This window comes from Micromesistius poutassou (assembly GCF_964030765.1).
Source record: "Micromesistius poutassou genome assembly, chromosome: 16".
NCBI classification, from domain to species: domain Eukaryota; kingdom Metazoa; phylum Chordata; class Actinopteri; order Gadiformes; family Gadidae; genus Micromesistius; species Micromesistius poutassou.
The window spans coordinates 6,527,323-6,546,472 of record NC_140286.1 but is presented as its reverse complement, the minus strand read 5'-3'; the positions used below and the strand labels follow the sequence as shown (position 1 = coordinate 6,546,472).

Below are 19,150 nucleotides of genomic sequence, written 5' to 3'. Positions count from 1 at the left end.
TGATCATTGCATGTTTTGGAGGCTCTTACAACAGTGGCCCGGGGTGAGGCAGTCTAACGCACGACAGCTGCTGTATTTGAGCTGTGTGTGCTGTTGCTGCTTTCAGCAAGCCCCTTCCTTTTATTTCTGGTAGTGCGCAGGCGATACAGACAAACACATTGTTATCGGTGAGCAGCAGGGGTTTGTTCTATTATTATTATCGTCAGGCGTACTTTGACCCACAGCAATGCAACAATGTCGTGAGCGTCACCACAATGGTCTCGTGTTTATTTTACAGACGTTTACTGTTTGTTGTCTGGACGGGAACGCTTACAGCAATGGAGAACAGAATGCACAACCCATCGGGAGATGTAAAAAGCTGTACCTGACCAAACGCACCGCACAATGTCAGAGGGCGATAGCCAAACCAATCCGTTGCGCGCTCAAAGCGTTCATAGCTTCGGTGCGCCAGCCAAAAACCGACGTCCTCTTCCCCTATCTGAGTAATGCGAGCCTTAACGCCTACTTTCTAAACTGACTGTCTCCGCAGGTCAGATCTGTTTGGGTTCCTCGTGCGTTCTGCATAATGCATAGCATGGCTGGTACTGGTTTGCTGCTCCTTTTCCAACCGCGCCCTTCCCCTTATTAGCCATCTGGGACAGAGTGACGAGACGGCTCAGCAAGCCTGTTGTTACAATACATGGCTGTGTTGTCTGTGTGTGTGTGTGTGTGTGTGTGTGTGTGTGTGTGTGTGTGTGTGCATAAGACACAACTTAAGAAAAAGCAAAGCTTATATTTCCTCCACACTTGGCTTCAGTCGGAGGGTTTTGTTCCCCGAGGCCGGCGTTGTGACACCTCGGAAGAAGGAAACGGAAGGAGGTTTGTCCCGTGACATAGATGCAGGCGCCGTGAAAGGGGAAATCGCTCATGTGTCATTAAAACAACATATAGAGATATGGTGTGTGTGTGTGTGTGTGTGTGTGTGTGTGTGTGTGTGTGTGTGTGTGTGTGTGTGTGTGAGATAGAGCCACGTGATGTTGTCTAGAAGCACGGCCGGCTTTTCCTTTTTTTCTGCCTGCTCTTTTTCTCTTCTTTCATGCAAAACAGTCAAAGGATATTTTCCAGGGACTGTTCGTCAAAGCGTAGAATGTGTGCACTCACGGTAATGTACCAGGCTTTGGATAAAAGCAAAGACCCAATGGCTTGTATTCATCTCAGGTAATTTGCTACATGAACACAAACCAGAACATGAAGACGATTGGTTGGAATCAGTGATACGATGCGACTGGATCCATTTCAGACTCCTGCATGTAGAAATGTTATTTGTGAGCCACATATTATTGCGATTTCCAACCCTTTCTCCCCAGAGAATACCCTGCATCGTCAGTCAGTACAACCAATCTTTCTCTTCTTTTTAAGTGTTATGTGGCTGACATCAAATAAATCAACAGCAACAATTTGATTCAATTCTCCCGTCGGTGAATACACAAGCTGGAGCATTTTCAAAACATCCCTTATAACACGACTCAAAACAAATTCAACAGTATTCTCAGTATTTGAAACTATGTTTCCAACCTGGAGAGTATGTTATGCATATTCTGTATAAAGCCGTCGTACAGTATATGTCATGGGCTGTTTCTAAATTGTGATGTGCTGTGTAGTCACTAATTGTATTGTTTTTACCCAGGGACCACAGATTAGCAAATGAGCTCTCTAGCTTACTCTGGCCCAGCACTGTCCCTGTGAAATAAACCACAACCAGTGACTACACCAAACCTAACTAAGTGTTCCCCAAATAAATCCAGGCCCAAGCTAGCTAGAGCCCTTGAAGCGGTATGTCCGGCTGTGCTGGGAAGCCATCATTAAAGACTCCACCGTTATCGGCCTCACTATGTACTCACGTGCCTCTCCTGAGTGGCAATTTTCTCCAGATGAAGAGAGTAGAGAAAGAGAAAGATAAGAGGGGGGAGATAGATGGTAGATACGATGCTTTTGACCCCTTCTGAAGAGCGGGAAAGGGAGCCAGAGAGAGAGAGAGAGAGAGAGAGAGAGAGAGAGAGAGAGAGAGAGAGAGAGAGAGAGAGAGAGAGAGAGAGAGAGAGAGAGAGAGAGAGAGAGAGAGAGAGAGAGAGAGAGAGAGAGAGAGAGAGAGAGAGAGAGAGAGAGAGAGAGAGAGAGAGTGAGGGAGGGAGAAAACTCTGTCTGGCTTGAAGTTCGGGGTGGTCTCAGGGAAACTGTGTTTGGCCAAAAAGGTAGACGCGATAAGAAGAGGTGTGATACAGACTATAAACTAGGGCAGCAACGTGCCACTGGTTGTTGTTGAAGTTATATATTGGGTTCATTTGACGACAGCAATAGCACTCCCACTAAATGGAAAACTAAACCACTCTAATGCTAACACGGTCCTTCTGGGTACCGTGAGACACGAGAGAGACACAGTCGCTGCATTATTCATAGATATTTATCAACTGTTTGTCACTAAATTCAAATTGTTTGCTGTCAGATAACAGGCACACATTCCATGATACCGGAGGGGGTACACCCAAATTGAAGAACTACTGCTGAACCACTGCCACCGATAGCGTGGAAAGTATAGACGTGGTCCTCAACACAAGTGCTGCAAAGTTAAGATCCCTATGAATTAATCAGCTTTTTAATCTGTGCAATCAAGCAAATGAAAACATTCTAATCAAGCTATTAAAGCTTGCTTTAGGTAGGATTAAAGAGCGATGATTTGAGTGTAATTGGTCAGAAATGGCATAGCCATCCATCAGCTATTAGTGAGGTAAATGCACTGTGAGATTATCAATTCTGACGGCCATTTAAAGTCCATCGAGGGCAATACAGCTAAACCGGATGAACTTCCAACATGGAATCCCATTGACATTCCCCATCCCCGAGTGAACCGCCCCTGAGCCGGACCTTGTTTCCTTGAGCCATCGGGGGGGGAAAGAGCAGGACGCTACAGCTCGGCTTTGATCTGACGTCTCCCAGACATCCCTTCGCTTAACGTTAACCATTCGCTCGTGTTCGGGCACATGGCCACCGCACTCCTCCATCACGTCGATCCCAATCTCCCCCCGGCCCCGGGCTTCAGGTCAGGAGAGGAGGAGAGAAATAACAAGAGCAACAACAAACCAAAGGAGCGGTCGGGGGGGAACGCCGGTTGGAGCTTTTTGTGTGATCGTATCCGAGGCACAGCCCGCCACCCTTGTGTGTGTGTGTGACGTCTTTACTTGCAGAAAAACAAAGCTAATTGTTTTCCCTCATGTCCCGCGGCAGTGTGTGTAATTTGCGGCCGGGCGTAAAGGAGCTCCCCGCTGCTTGTTATCCTCCTTTGGGCTGTGGAGTGGGGCGGCTGTAATGGTCCTATAGCCAAACACAGAGTGCTGCAGCAGTGATGACCTTGGACGTGTCGTTCCTCTTCAAACACCAAACATCTCCTTCTGAAATGTAATTCAGCAGGTCAGCACGGCGCTCACCGTGCGTTTATTCCTCCAAGAAATGTATTTTTCTCTCGGGGTACACACACACACACACACACACACACACACACACACGCTGGGTTTTGTCTTGTTTATGCGCGTGTGGGTGTGGGTGTGTGTGTCTCAGAGAGGTGGTGCAGTGTGTTTGGGTGTGTGCGCGCCGTTTGTGTTTATTCTGTGTGTATGTGTTTGCATGTGTAAGTATGTTAATAGCGTGTGCGTGTGCGCGTGTGTGTGTGTGTGTGTGTGCTCGCAGTGTCGGGCTGCTCGAGTGGCAAATGGTGAATGAATAATGCAGGGTAACACTGATACGTTGACAGCCCTGACGGCTGAGAGTGTGTATCGGTTATAATGTGCCCACCCCCACTCCCTTCCCCCGCCGCCCTCCATCCTACAAACAAATTGCCTTGTTGTGCCCTCCACTCCCACCCTGACCTGTGGCTCGTTGTGTCTCTATGAGTGCAGGCCAGTGCGACCCTGAAACACAAGCCAATTAAAATACACACCGTGGAGCAAGTTATTTTTATCGGTGTTACTCAAGTTTTTTTGCGTTTGCATGTCCGTGTGAGTGTGCGTGTGTGTGTGTGTGTGTGTGTTTGTGTGAGATTGTGTGCGTTTGTGTGTGTGTGTGTGTGTGTGTGTGTGTGTATGTGTGAGATTGCATGCATGTGTGTATGTGTTTGTGTGAGTGTGTGTGTGTGTGTGTGTGTGTGTCCTTTCGTAACAGACTTGTAAACAGAATTTAACTGATTTGTTCAGAATAGGACCATTGGCTGTCAGCTGATTTTACGGCATTCTTCATTAATGATCAGTGATGACAAAACATGATCTCACGTAAATATACATTCAGAGTTATTCACAACGCGTGTGAGTTATTCACAATGCGTGTGAGCAGCCGACCGGGCGCAATAGCCATCCATTGGGGATTCGAATGGCACTGAAAGCCTCTACGTAGCTGACGTGTGTGTCAACATTCTCTATCCTCATCCATTTTGCTTTTGACAACATATATGTTGCTTTTCCAACCCCTTACATTTAGTTTCCTGCATATGTTTTTTTGACTTGAGATTTTAAATTTTGAGACATCCAGACACTTTGCCGGTTCTGTCAGAATATTTAGGGAGCCATTGGCTAGTAAGCTGAGGTGTACTGATGAAAGCACTACCTCCTCTTGCCTAAGAATATGAAAGTCAACATCATCATTATCATTGCATGTGCATGTACATTGCATGTGCATGTAGCAGGTTCGCTTTTATGAGGGGTTTATTGAGATATTGATGTGTGAGATGCTAAGCTTTTCTCTGTATTAGGACTAGATTGTGTTCTTTTTCAGGACTGATTTGTTTTTTATTCCATATCAACTTCCTTTATTTGTACTAGACTCATTTATTGTTATATTTACCCTGTTAAATTACAACAATGTCATATGCACAACATGTCACACACATCAAACTAAAGTGTTGCTGGTGGTTTTGAAATACATACATAATAATGAGCTGTAAAATAGAACTTGCCCTAGACCCAGATATTCCTCTTTGGGCGGGGATGGGATGGAATACAAAATCAACACACAAAGTCTAAAGATAGAAAAGAGGGCATTCTTGCTTTTCCACTGAATTTAAAAACTCTTTGTGTGTGTGTATATATGTGTGTGTGTGTTGTTTCAGGATCCAGTCTGGCTCCTACCTAAGCACTGGCTGGTTCACCCTCATCCTGGCCATGGACATGTGCAAAGAGATCCACGTCTACGGCATGATTAACGACACCTACTGCAGGTACGTACGGCGCCCCCCTGCCCGGATACAGCGCTCTACATCTCACGCAATAACCGTAACCAGCACAGCCGCTCGCGCTCACATCCCTCGCCAAGCACCTCGTGAGTGATCGCTGCCACCCTCTTCCTTCTGTGGTAAAGTGCAGACCATCTTTGTGCCGTCCCTGTGTGTGAATTTCAACGTTGTTCCAGAACCCTCCTCGGTCTGTCTGAATGTGTTGTAATGGGCGGTGAGCTGTCCACTCTCCGCTGGTGTCTGGGAGAGGGGTTTGCTTGTGTGAGGTTCTGGGCGGTGGAACTCCACCTAATTTATACTTTCGGGACATCCATGTCTGTCTGCATAATGTGCAGCCACCGCAGTCAGCTAAACTGCATACAAAGGCCATGATCTGCATTATTCAGTCCCTTCAAGACACACACACACACACACACACACACACACACACACACACACACACACACACACACACACACACATAGAGACACACAATGCACAGTGAATACCATTGTGTTTCTGGGAGTGTAGAATAGCCTGCAGGTCTCTAAGGGCAGACGCCAACCATGGCTGTCGCACTATCTTTGCTTTCTCTCTTCCCCTCTACTATTTTGTATTTATATATATATATCTTTTTTCCTCTTTCATCTCCGTGGCTCCGGGGTGAGTAGTTATTGTCTGGGTGGGAGGTGTGGGTGGCTGGTGGAATCGTAGGAGACGTGGGCAAGTATTCTGGAAGTCTTGTCTTCCATGCTGCTTCTCCGGAGTGTCAGATTTGCTCCTCAGTTATAATCAGTCTCTCTCCTCATCGCTGTCCATCTGTCTGTCTGTCTGTCTGTCTCTCTCTTGCTCTATCTGTCTCTCTCTGTATTGGTCTCTCTCTATCCTTGTCTCTTATTTGAGCATTCTCTCTCTCTGTCTGTTTCTCTCTAGCTCTCCCTCTGTGTCTCTAGCTGTCTCTGTATGTCCCTCTCTCACTGTCGCTCTGTCTGTCTGAGTCTCTCTGCCTGTGGCTCTGTATGTACCAGTCTCTCTCTGTTTGACTGTCTGTCTGTTGGAGTGTACGACACCGTAACCCGAGCTGGCTCTCTCTGTACCCCCGCCACTGGAATCTGACATCTTGATTCCCCGCGACGGAGAGCGAAATTAAAAACTCAAAAAATATAGAAACCTGCATTCAAATCCTCCCATGTTTCCTATGCACAGCAGGGGATGCAGATTGCCCCAGCTTCAGACACATACAAATAAACGACTCAGCATTAATCCTTTCCGCTTTAAGATACCACCACCGCAAAACGCTATCTCTTTCATCTCGTCTCCTTTTGTCTCTCTATCTCCATCACGCTTGGTTTCCTCTCCTCTTTTGTGCAACAGAGGACCGGATATCATGTCCATGAGGGTTTGACATTGGATGGTTTACAGATACTTTGAATTGATGTGTGTGTGTGTGTGTGTGTGTGTGTGTGTGTGTGTTCTTGTATTTCTATCTCACTTAGGACCTGTGTGTGTGTGTGTGTGTGTGTGTGTGTGTGTGTGTGTGTGTGCGTGTATGTGTGTGCATACTTGCATGTGTCTCTGTGTTCTTGTATTTTTATCTTACTAAGGACCTGTGTGTGTGTGTGTGTGTGTGTGTGTGTGTGTGTGTGTGTGTGTGTGTATGTGTGTGAGGACGTACATGCTGGGGGCTACCGTAGACTAGCAGCATGCAGCTACATGGTTTGTTAACACAGCTTGGCAGGCCGGTGCTACATACCATAGGAGTGTTGCTCAAGGGACCCGAGTAGTCGGTGTATTTCAACTGGCAGGCTGCCCAGCGTCCCTTGCTTGTCCACCGTGACAGCCGTCTGTATCACCACCCCCCACCACCACCTCTCTGTTCTGTCAGCATTCTCTTTAAGTTTTTATAGAAGCCTGGGTCTTATAGTATCACTTTAAACTTCCAAGAGCTAAATTCTCCTTTTATTGAGGTATATTGCCTTCTTCAGAAGGTGCCAAACCCTTGGTTGCTGATTCATGTTATACCACATATATTTATATATATTTATTACACGGCTCTTCTCAATGCTGAGGAACGCTCCGTTCACTTGCATGGGCCTTCCCGACTTCCGGTGGTGAATTATTTTTCAATAATGAACGTTCCTAAGCATAGAATGACCACTGTCAAGGAAATTTGGTTGCTAAGTGAAGTCAATGTCTTTGGTGGACTATTTCTCTGCTGATCAACACTACAAATGGTAATTGTAAGAAGACACACCGTGTGAAGTTATTTTTTTGTTTCGGCAAGTAGCCGTGTAATAAGTGGGATAATGTATAGAACGTCGCCAGTCATTATCTAAAATAAGAACTGGACACCTCCGCTTTGCATCGGTGTCCAGTTCGCCCTGGGCTTATTTCCCTATTTAACGGGTATCAACACATTGTTTATCAATCTTGACAAAAATTGGCTGTCGCTTGACAACCAATATGTTCCCATACACACAAGCCATATGTTTCAATAGATCTTGCAATAACCAAACCACCTCTCTCTCTCTCTGCCTCTAATCTCTCTGTCTCTCATGTTGTCTCTCTCGCTCTTCCTCTCTCCGTCTCTCATTCTCTCTTGCTTTTTCTCTCCCCCCTATCTCCCTCTCTCTCCCTCTCTCTGTCTCTCATTTTCTCTCCCTCTCTCTCTCTTTGTCTCTCATTTTCTCTCTCTCTCTCTCTCTCCCTCTCCCTCTCTCTTTGTCCCTCTCTCTCTCTCTCTCTCTCTCTCTCTCTCTCTCTCTCTCTCTCTGTGTCTCTGTGTCTCTCTCCCCAGGAGCGAAGGCTACAGGAAGGTGCCCTACCACTACTACGAGACGGGCAGCCGGGACGAGTGCGCTGAGTACGTGCTCCACGAGAGCGCGCCGTACGGCGGCCACCGCTTCATCACAGAGAAGAGCGTGTTCGCCAAGTGGGCCAAGACGCACCCCATCAAGTTCTTCAACCCCACCTGGCAGCTGTCGTGACCCCCCCCCCCCACCCCCCTGCCCCCACCTCACCCCCACCTCACCCCAGCCAGCTCCTCACCTCCTCCACCGTGACCCAGACACTGGCCTGGTATTCTAGGCCCCCCGCCCACTGTAACACACATTCCACACGTCTGCACAACACGTTGATCCAGCATATCCATTCATTGACCTTTTAAAGAATGGGGTTTTCTGTGTGTTTGGGAAAACACCGGAACATGTGCTCCGTGGGTTCTCTGAGGAGACGGGACAGTGGACTGGAGTGGACTTCAGTGCGAGCGCACGCCGCCGGGGGAAGGATTATGATATATTTAATGAACTGGGATTAGCAGTTGTGACTGACCCCTACGCCGCTCTGAGAGCGCCGCGAAATGGACAGGAGCGAACACGAAAAAACAGAGCCGGGAATCCACCGCGGAACAAAACAACTTCAAACATACTGCAAAACTACAAAAAAAAATCCCGCTTTTACAGGGAAGAAAGGAACGTTTGATCACCAGCTGGGTTAAAACCTTCACGTCTCACAGCCGCTTCCTGACACCCGACGCTCCGTCCTCCTCCCGGCGTGGGTCCGCCCTCGCAGCGTAATTAATGTATAATTCCCACCGTTCAGAGACTTCATCCTACAACCGGAGAACGGCGGAGGCCGGAGCGCCGTCACATTCAATTTGCTCGTCGCCCGTCCAGCCGAGATCTTTCCACAAATAAGGTCATTTGAAAAGCAAAGGAAGCAAGCAACGGAATTAATGTTTATATAATGAGCCTTTCAAAGTCCTCATTTAAATGTTTTCCTTTTTTTGAGCTGGTCGGACGCAGGAATCTGCTCGCAGATTACCAGATTGGTTGTCATTCCCGGCGTGTCCTGGAGACTGACCCCGGATCGTGGGGTTGTTGTGAAAATGTGTTGTGGTGCGATCGGGGTGGGCGGGATTAACAAGGGCTCGGGCGAACACGGGTTCCAGGAGGAATTAATGCGTGGTATATATATGGTGATGGATGATCAAATGTAGAATAACTGTTGGGTCATTATACATACATATATATATATATATATATATATATGTAATTATCCATTACATAAGTACATATATATATATATATATATATATATATATATAATAACCCTACAGTTATTCGACATCTGAATGCCTGAAGATTGAACATACTCTAAATTCTCTTTTTTTACACCAAAGTCATTGAACCTTATGCCCCACAACAAAACATTTTGACCAAAGAGCTTTGTCAAGAACTAAAAAAGAGAGAAACATTATTACGATTTAACAAAAAAGATAAAAGTTATATCATGTCATAACAAGGGCACATTTCGCATTAGTCTACATAAGATACTAAATTAAGGGACATGAGAGCAATGGAGGTTGCGATGACTAAAGTCTCAGAATTATGATGCACAGGTGTCGAATGGCGCATTTCCACGTCCGTCTCACCTTCTATTCATGATCCAAAGGTGTTCCTCCGAGTGTGAAGAATTCACCGGTGTCAATTTAGGAAAAAAAAAAGTTTTGACTAAAACGTATTAATCCCGTGGCAGAAACACTATTCCTTAAGCTCATATCGCGTGCGCTTGCTTGACAATGTGCTCGCTGCTGCGTAGGAGAGCAATGTGCAATTAACAATTCCGTCCTCGTGGCTGGAGTTAAGTCATTGGTGACCCCGTGGCAGGGGGAGATTTATGTGTGCAGTGGAACCGTTTGAAGCTAATTGCATTCTATTATCATTTGTGCCTCCAAAACACACCGCAGCTCATTGTGCATAGCAGACAGAGGATGATGCACACCCATAACCATCCTTCGTCCTTCATATGTGTGCCTCTATGTATGGATTATCACTTTGTGTGTCTGCGCATATGCGTGTGTGTATGTGTGTGTGTGTACGAGTTTGTAAGTGCTTTACCATTTGTCTTTGTATACGTGTCTTGCGTGCGTGTGTGTGAGTTTAAGCTTCAGCCTGTTTACCTGGATAGAATGCAGCAGCCGCCGCCATCAATACAAACGATCCTTGAAGTGCTGTAGTGATGCTTTAGTAAACGCTGCACGCTAAAATGCACCGCAACACTCGAGGTCAGACCGTGTGTATGTGGTCGACATGTCCTTGTGTTTGTGGATAGTTTTGCTCTGACAAAGTTTGAGCAACGTCTGTTTAAATGTATTCAGTAAGCAGTGCAGTAGTACGTCATTGCCATGAATCGTATTCTCCGTAGTTTGATGAACGACAAAAGGCGACCCAGACGGCCCATGAAGGAGGGTTAAATGTAACGATTTCATGGTATTCGTTGTTGTTTTTTTCTGGTGCCATGATAATGGATCAAACACGAACATAAAAATAAATCCATTGCATCTGTTAAGAGTATACTTCACCGGTGCCTACTTGGATGACATTGGGTTTATTGGTAGCATTACGTTCATAACTGATAGCTCGAGAAGCGTCAAATTGCAAACTCGCACTCGGCTGATGTGAAAAAGGGAGACTGCAGGATGTCTGCAGCATTTATGAACATTTCACATTGGCTAAGATATAGGTTTACGTCCCAGAAACAGGTTTTACAGAGCAAAAAGGGCTCTGTATGCCCCAGGCCTGTGGGACCCCGTGGCTCCAATGAAATTATTTTTGTGCTACACAGGGTATGTACGAAACATTCCCTGGTACATTGATCATGTATAAAGAAGGATGTCATCATTTATGAGTTGTAAGTGGTATTGTAGCTCAAGTATTGTAGCTCAAGATTTATTTTGTTTGGACAGCTGTGTCTGGTTGATTTCCATTGTTTGTTACGGGAGGGTTTTGTGGCCCAATTTAAATGTTGACGGTTAACACTCATTAGACTGACGGAGCCAAACGGCATCTGGATACTTATTAGATATATCCATAATCTGTTGGCCATCCCAGGAGTAAGTACTGCCAACGTACACAGAGCTGGTGTGTCTCATTAAAAGTGTTCGGCTGGTTGAGCACCATCAGAACTAGACTCCCAACGCCCTCAAGAGAACTTGGAGGAAGAGGCTCCAAACAATGGATCCAGTAAAACACTCTGTAGCAAAGCAGGGAAAAACTGCAGAGAGAAAACTGCTTTTGTGCCGTAAATGTCGATTTGCACAGGATTGCTATTAGCTGGGGGGATATTCTTACCGACCATTTTAGAAGAAGTAAAAGACGTGGTCGTAATCTTTAGCGGCACAAGGACGCCCGGTCCATAAAAAGACTGTGAGAGGTAGGCCAGGGCTTAAATCAGAAAGATTCACAGGTAATGACTACAATACCCCAGTGTCTGAAACCTATCCTGCCTGAATAGGGTTGACAATGACAAAAAAAAATTAAAATAAACGGTACCTAATACTCATTCTGATAGGGGTGACTGAATGTGCCTGGATGCAGGCTCGGCTCCATTCCCATTCATACTAATCAGACTCGCTATGAATCAAAAGCAACATGGCCTGCTGCTGGTGTGGCTGCTATTCAGGCAGCGATTAAGTCCTCCGACCAAAAGTTCCACATAGGGAGTTAAGAGACAAGAGTGCATCCCGCTATTCCCCTGATCTCGGCTTTGTGATGCAATGGCTGACTCAACTGGCGTAACGTGCTACAGCATTTCAACCTCAGACCCCCTGTTTCCTCCACTGTACTCCACATGGCGGCAATTGTTCCCATTTTTATGTGCTCTCTTTTGCTTTTGTCTTTGCTTGTTCATGATGTGTATTGCCGTTTTCCTGGGGTCAGTTTTGAGTCTATAAACCCGAGGCTGCGGGAGCAGGAGCAGGAGCAGCAAAAAAAGGCTGAAAGTGTGTTTGTTTCATTTGTGGGCTGTGCAGCACAATCTCAGATCTTGGAGGGTGTTCCGGAGTGGGCCCATGGGAAGCGGAAGGCCTCGGGGTATAATATAAAATGGTTTCCATATAGATACACGGTCGGAATTGTGGAAGTGTCCTTGAAGCAAGTCGAGGAGGGATGGGCAAACAAAGAGCACTCCAAACGCTGTAGTTTGAAAGGGGTTGAAAATGTTTGCCGGCGCTCTACGGACAGCCGCCAGAAGACTGAGGATGTAGGTCGTTGCAGGACGTAACCCGTTGACATTTTTTGTTTTTGTTTTTCATCTGTTCCATTGGGGAATACAGTCCCAAGTGAGTGGAAAAAACAAAGCTACGGTTCGCCATAACATGCATTTTATATGACTTATATACATCTTTTATACATTTCTACTCGGCCTGTGATTGTGCAATCATGCGGAAGCCGTGCTCTACTTTGTGTGTGTGTGTGCTGTTTTCACGAGGAAGGAGGCGGCAGCCTTTAAACCAAACTAGGGCGGGCACCTTTCAAAATCTCTCCCTCTATAACAATTCTACGAAATGAAAAGGTCAAACACTTAGGCTGCTGGCAATATGTATTTATACCCTGTCCAGTATCACACCCCTGTGTCTTTTTCACCCGTGACAGTAAAACGGCAAGTCGTGAATTGTAATCCCCCTGTTTAGACATATAGCGTGTAGCTATGCCATATGTATGCTAATTCGAAAAAAGAAGCAACGCTTGTGTGCGTAAAGCAACGAAACTGACACCAGAAGGGATTTGTATTATCGCAGGAATATTTATATCTTAACCCCCCGTCTACTAGAAAGATAAAGACAGACGTTTTGAGGTCACTGAAACCAACCCAAATTGTGATTAGAGGAGTCGGGTGTCACACCAGCATTAGGAAACTGAACTGAGACGGTTTTCATCCGGGAGATAAATAGATTTCGCCTCGGATTGTATCACACTGTGCAGAAACATGGGGGTGGAGGAAGGTTTTTTTTTATTATGTTGTGTCTTTTTTTCTTTCGTATCCTCCAATTTCTCGATGTAGCATTTTACTCATTTTCTTCAAGAAAATAATTTTCATTACCCCATCCCCTGCTCTAATACAAAACAGGTATTTGTCCTTGTGGACAAAAAATGTCCTTTTTTTTTGTAACGCACTTTCCTTTGTTCTTCAGGCTTCAAGTGCCCTTGTGAAGCATGTTTGTATTGTGGGTTCCTGTTTGTCCTTGGCCGGGTGGGCCAGCAGTTTAGAATGTATTATGACACTGATGGTGTATGCACACAGATGTTTGTTTTGCCCCTGTAACTAACACTCCATTCACTTCATCAAAACGACAACAAAAGACAAACAAAAATAACATTCTGCATGGGTCCCCGTACGGGTTGTGCTCAAAGCATGGAATAAATACACTATGTTAAGAAATATCGTATTGTTATGTTCCGTTGTGTGCTGTTGACTGTAAGCTTAGATACAAAACATTGTGAGTTCCCCCCATCTAAATCCCGAACATGGTTCCAATGTAATTTGTATATTTGTTTTCTGACTTTTGTTGATATCGTCTACGTGGGTGGATTAAAGTAACTGTCAACTCCCACCTGGATTAAACACATCACCACTGCACATGTGTGTTGAACACAGTAAATACAACCCGTTGGCATTCTAAATCAATTCCCCACTGCTCAACATTCCAAATAAACTTGTTTCTCGAATGGTAAATGACGGCGTCTGGTGAGCGTATGATCAGCCCTGCATGCCAGCAATCGGTGCTCAACCTTCGACTTGTGGTGGCTTATCCGCCCAGCCAACATGGAAAAGTTAGCATTCAATAGTGGTTACATTTAGAGATGTGAATTAAGAGAAAAGATGCACTACTATTTTATCCTTTAATGCTCAATGTAAAATACTATTGCAATTACCCATTGGTCGCGCTCTACTGCTTATTGTGGCCTTTGGCAAGTTCATAGTTTGGTGGAAGCGGGCGCCTATTAGGTTGAGCTATTTTATGATCTCTGATGAATGATGGAACAAAAGGACTCCGTGATCGGACCTGCGGGAACTTTTGACAGTTGTGCTGATGTGTGAATACGGATGGTTTATGAATATAGTCCGAAATGAAGCTGACCTTTAATATCAGCGATATTATCTTTGAAACTGAGATTGGGTGAGGGTGATGGAGAAGGGCGGAGTTGCTGATGGAGACGAGAGGAGATGTGCTGACCTCAGGCCATTCTGAGTTCTGAGGTGCGGGTTATCTTTTTTTGATTTAACCGCGGCATACTTACAAGGGTATAAAATAGCAGTGCTCACGTGGATCCTTGCATTTTTATTGGTTGTGCAATAATTAGTAAAATGTGAAGAGAGAAAATTAAAGATGGGCTATTCCCCCAGGTCTTTTGTTTACTGCTAATGTTTTTTTATTTACTCTAAAATTGCAAATCAAAACATTTTTTAAACATGTTTACATGTCCTCAGTTAAATACGTGTTCATGCTATGTTTACAGGTCATCACCTGACAAGCAACATGTGACTTGAAAGACTATGGAATGGACATGTTTTCGATTGTATCCTGTGTTACTAAACGCTGCAAACCCGGTAAAAAAGGAGGAAAATAAAGTTCATCATCAACCAACAAGCACTTTGCTGGAAGATATTTCAGCTTATTTCTATTTGATGGCCACTCTTTTGGGGCGTTTTTATCACCTTTAACACTTAAAGGAGGGGGAAAGGCAGTTGTAAAAATTGGATTAGGCTGATAGCCTTTTCTATGAGTCCACTCAATTATTTTAAATGTTGGACTGAGGTGAGAAGACCGGCTACCAAAATGGTCAGAGGAGAGCAGATTTCATTACAATGGCGTAGGAGTCCCATCATCGTTTATTCAATAACGGCTCTGCCCACACACCACACACAACACAACAATCTTTGTTACCTTAAGACTCAGGGCAGACGTATTCCAGGTCCTATCCTAGTCAACAACAGCAGAGCATTGACAGCCGTGTTAACAATGTTATAGTTATGGGTGACTATGTGACAAAATTAAACACTAGATGTTGTATAGGGTAGGATCATATACTCCTGAAAGGTTTGACACTCAATGAAACTGGATAAAAATAATAAGTAATTTAAGTTTCCTTTTAGTTTCCATTTAGCGCCATCTTGTCCGTGCGTGAAATGTGACGTCAAGGGATTGGTTGGCTTGGTCCTTCATTGACATCGCTGACTCAATATATATAATATCATTATAATGTCATAACCCAAGGAAAGATGTCCACTGTGTTTCATGCTTTAGCCTCTTAAGCGGCAAGTTGTTCCTCGTCAGTGAAAAAGGCCTCCAGTATGCCGTGAAGCTAGGGTTTGTAGTGAGCACTTTGTTTGTAAACGGTGACTTTATGGAGGAGAGAGTTTTTTTTCAGTCAGGCTGACTGGTCTGCAAGTATTCACCAGACCAACAAGCTGAAGTCCTAGGCTGCTCCCTTTGTGTTGGACGTTTTCCTCTTATAAGGTTGGGTGAAGAGACCATCTTACCCAGACCACCAGCAAAGTAGCTCTCAGCGTAAGGAAAGCACACAACCACAAGCCCATCTAATGGAGCAAAGAGTGGTTACCTGCCTTACTGGAGAGCAATCTGTATTAAATCAGCTCTCTGATTGCTTTGGGCCTCACCCATTTGCTTGCATAAGGTGCACTGCACCTCATATCTTTAATGACTAAACAGCTTTCTGTCCATTACCCAAGCTGGCTACTGGAGTTCATACATCGCACTGTGCATAATTCATACGTACTACTAAACCAGTAGTGGAAGAAGTGCACAGATCTTTCACTTAAGTAAAAGTAGCAATTACTGTACAAATACTTTGTTACAAGTTAAAGTCCTAATCACACTAATGTAAGTATTAGCATTGAAGTAGGAATGCATTAGTATGGCTGCATCGCTTTTAGGTTGCAGCTGTTAAAGGTGATGTTCATTTGAATTCCTTAATATACTGCTGGGTAACTTAACCTGTAATAATACATTGATGTATTAGTTGATTTATAGTTTGTTATACTTTAAACAAATGTATTGGAGTTAAAGGTGCCATATTTTTCTCTGAAATGTAGTGGAGTAGATGTATAAAGAAGCATAAAAAAAATGCTTCTCGGAAAAATAGAAGTACCTCCATTTTTTACTAAAGTAGCCAAAAGGGAGTTACATCCCACCACTGGACTAAACTGATAACGGTAAGAGATCAGAGTGATGCTACACACACAAAAAAAAGGGCATCTTAAGTGCACAAGGTTTTCCCAAGGATAACCACAATTAAATGTCATAGAAATAGTCAATGCCATGGTATTATGGGGATGGGAAAACAGTCCTGATGGAGGTCACAACATAAGCTGGAATAGGGATATTGTTCCTCAAACCTGAACAGATAAACTAAACCATGCTATGTATGTGCTATTTGTTATCACGTAACATGCCACCTTAAACTAAAGCTTTCCAGGCTCATACTTTGAAATCTAGCCTCAAAGACGTGTGGTTCAAACTATTCATTTAGATTACTTTATATTGTTCTATTTGCCCTGGGTATGTGACCAAACCGCAGCCTAATAATGCTAGCTAGCAAACTGGAGATATCGCTAGCGTGTTAACTATCAAGCAGGCCTCAAAGCTTCAAAACTGATGATTTCTTTGGCCATTTTAAGTTTCAAAGTTTCTGTCTAAAGATTGTTGGTACTGCGACCACTGTTCTTGGGCTGACCTTCCAGCTAACCAACGTCATATAATAACCTCATGACGTAGTCAGTATCGCAATGGCAATACAGGGATGAGACAGAGAGTAAGTATTAGTATATAAAATGTATGTCTATATTTTTCGACAGAGATAAAGACTTTTCTTGGTGAACGTGAGTAATGGACATTTTCAAGGCTTATAACAACAGCTAATGAGCCAAGCCACAACCGGGAAAGGGATTATTGACTATTGCAGTGGAGAAAAAATATTGAAGTTTTGTTTTTGTTACCTTGAACTAGTCTGACCTCAATTAGATTTTCTTGCCTCGTTATTTACCTGTACCCACCCAACATTCTTAAAATCTATTTTATTTTATTTCAGCATGTACAATACTGCTTCTTGCGTTTGTTTAGTTTCTGCTTTCTTTGTGCAAGCAAGGTCAAGGAGGTATTTTCATCTTTATGGTTTTTAATTGAAAAATGTGCTCTTGGAGAGACATTGACTGCTAAAACATATTTCCAAAGGGACCAGGTTTTTAGTAAACAGATGGTATGGCATATGTAACATTTCTTCTTATCTTTATTGTTCTCTTTTGAATGGTAACGGGAAAAATAATGAATAGTGCACACAGAATAATCCTAATAAGGAATGGTATTGTCATTTGTCTCTTACACAATAAAAAATATGTATTATTTCTTGTTAGCTAACAGTAAAATACTTTTCTTTCATAAGCGTGTAAATAGACATTCTTCAACTGCTTCCTGAGCATACTATTAGTCTCCTCTTAGGCAACCTTTACCTGTCTCCAAAGCTTGTCTCTTTATAGCTTCTTAGAGAATTACGTCTTCTGAAAATGTTTTTTTTTTTTTCTCGCAAATAATGACTTTCTAAATGATTTCGTAAAATCAAAATGCTTGTTTACCCAGTTATCATTGTTTGTTGTGAAGCAACGCTGGTTTGTCTGTGTGCCAATGTTTTATTTTGGTAGTTGCCTCAATCTGGGCTGTTTTTAATTCAGCCTTGTGTCTGTATAATTACCCTTTGCATCCATTCTCTAACTCTTACAAACAAATCGTTGTCTTCAATACCAAAAGTAACACAAAGAATGTTTTTTTCTACTCCCAGTCGGAAAGTCTTTCATAATAAATAATTAAATATTTTTGAGTCTCAACTCTTTCCATTTTTAATTCACACTGTACTGAACTCCAAATGGGCATGATTGCAATGTTTGCAGTAGTTCAAGGTCAGGTTTATGACATAAAGTCATACATGTACAGCTGGCAGTGAAATGTTTACTTTGCCTGCTCGTTTGACTGTGCTTAGACAATAAGTTGGAGCTAGCAAAACAATGACCATTTGTACTGAGCTGAGCGGTGTACTAAGCGATTACATAATAATAATAATATATTAATTTGAGTTGTGTTAAGTAAATATGTCCCAACATATGTGCAGAGCACATTGTTAGAGCAAAGTCTTAAAGTTGTAAATGCTTTCATTATTATTATTTTTTCTTTATTAGATTATCTTTGTTCCAAGTCTCAGTACGTCTCTTTGGTCAGAAAGCGATCTCCCAGAAGAGGCTTTTTGGAGTCTTGCCTGGATGTCTGGCACACGTCTTTCTCCTCTGCGCCAGATCCTGGCAATTTTTGATATTTCAGTGGTGGCATCCTAGTGCTTTGACAATTTCTGCCAGGGAAATCAAAAAGAAAGCTGATGCAGGAGGCTGCTGTTGCCCGAGAGATAGCTGAACCCTGCATCTCTCTGGCTGATCACGCCTTCTAATTATCCCTGCCAGTGTGCAGGAAGGCAATGGTCTTTGATCTGGATTTAACATTGCATTGTATTTTTTGTTTGTATTTGTTTCAGATTCTTTTTATACTTTTTAATCTGCTTCCTTTAAGGTTCTCAATATATCTGGATAGAATCGTCAGGGGCTCATTAATGACAAGCCACGCACCAAAACATGCATTGGATCACCCCACACTTTTTTTTTTTCCCTAAGAAATGTGAGCGCTACACTAATTGCCTCATGTTTTTATTGATTAGGGCCGCCTCCTTCTGCAACTCCTCATCCTCATCGTCGCCATCATGTTGTGCTACGCCCATCAGGGCCTGCCAGGGACCCACGGAGCATATGAACGCGAGGCGGGGCAAAGCTAGTGTCCAACAAATGGAGGGAGAGGATTTTTTGAAGAAGAAGAAGAAGACCCAGCCAACATTCTTCTCGGCACTCACAGCACTACTTGGATCAAATTGTAGCTCTTTCCGGATATTTGATTTTATATTTTCTAAGATTTACACAAGGAAAGCTCAATGGTCTATAGCGTTTGATGCTATTTTTGTGTTGTTATTGCCCCCAAACTGTGTTCCATATGCTCAGATCAAAAGATGAATCACCGTATTCAGA

General features: G+C 43.7%; 1 protein-coding gene across 1 annotated transcript in view; it reads left to right on the top strand.

Moving 5' to 3' along the window:
- Window positions 1-8,233, top strand: part of st6galnac3 (ST6 (alpha-N-acetyl-neuraminyl-2,3-beta-galactosyl-1,3)-N-acetylgalactosaminide alpha-2,6-sialyltransferase 3) — a 58,588-nt gene extending 50,355 nt beyond the window's left edge. Inside the window, exons 4-5 of the mRNA XM_084480690.1 lie at window positions 5,132-5,239; window positions 8,031-8,233. Coding sequence (XP_084336816.1) covers window positions 5,132-5,239; window positions 8,031-8,220 — 298 coding nt within the window. The 3' untranslated portion in view covers window positions 8,221-8,233. The remainder of the gene's footprint in view (window positions 1-5,131; window positions 5,240-8,030) is intronic.
- The last annotated feature ends 10,917 nt before the right edge of the window (window positions 8,234-19,150 follow it).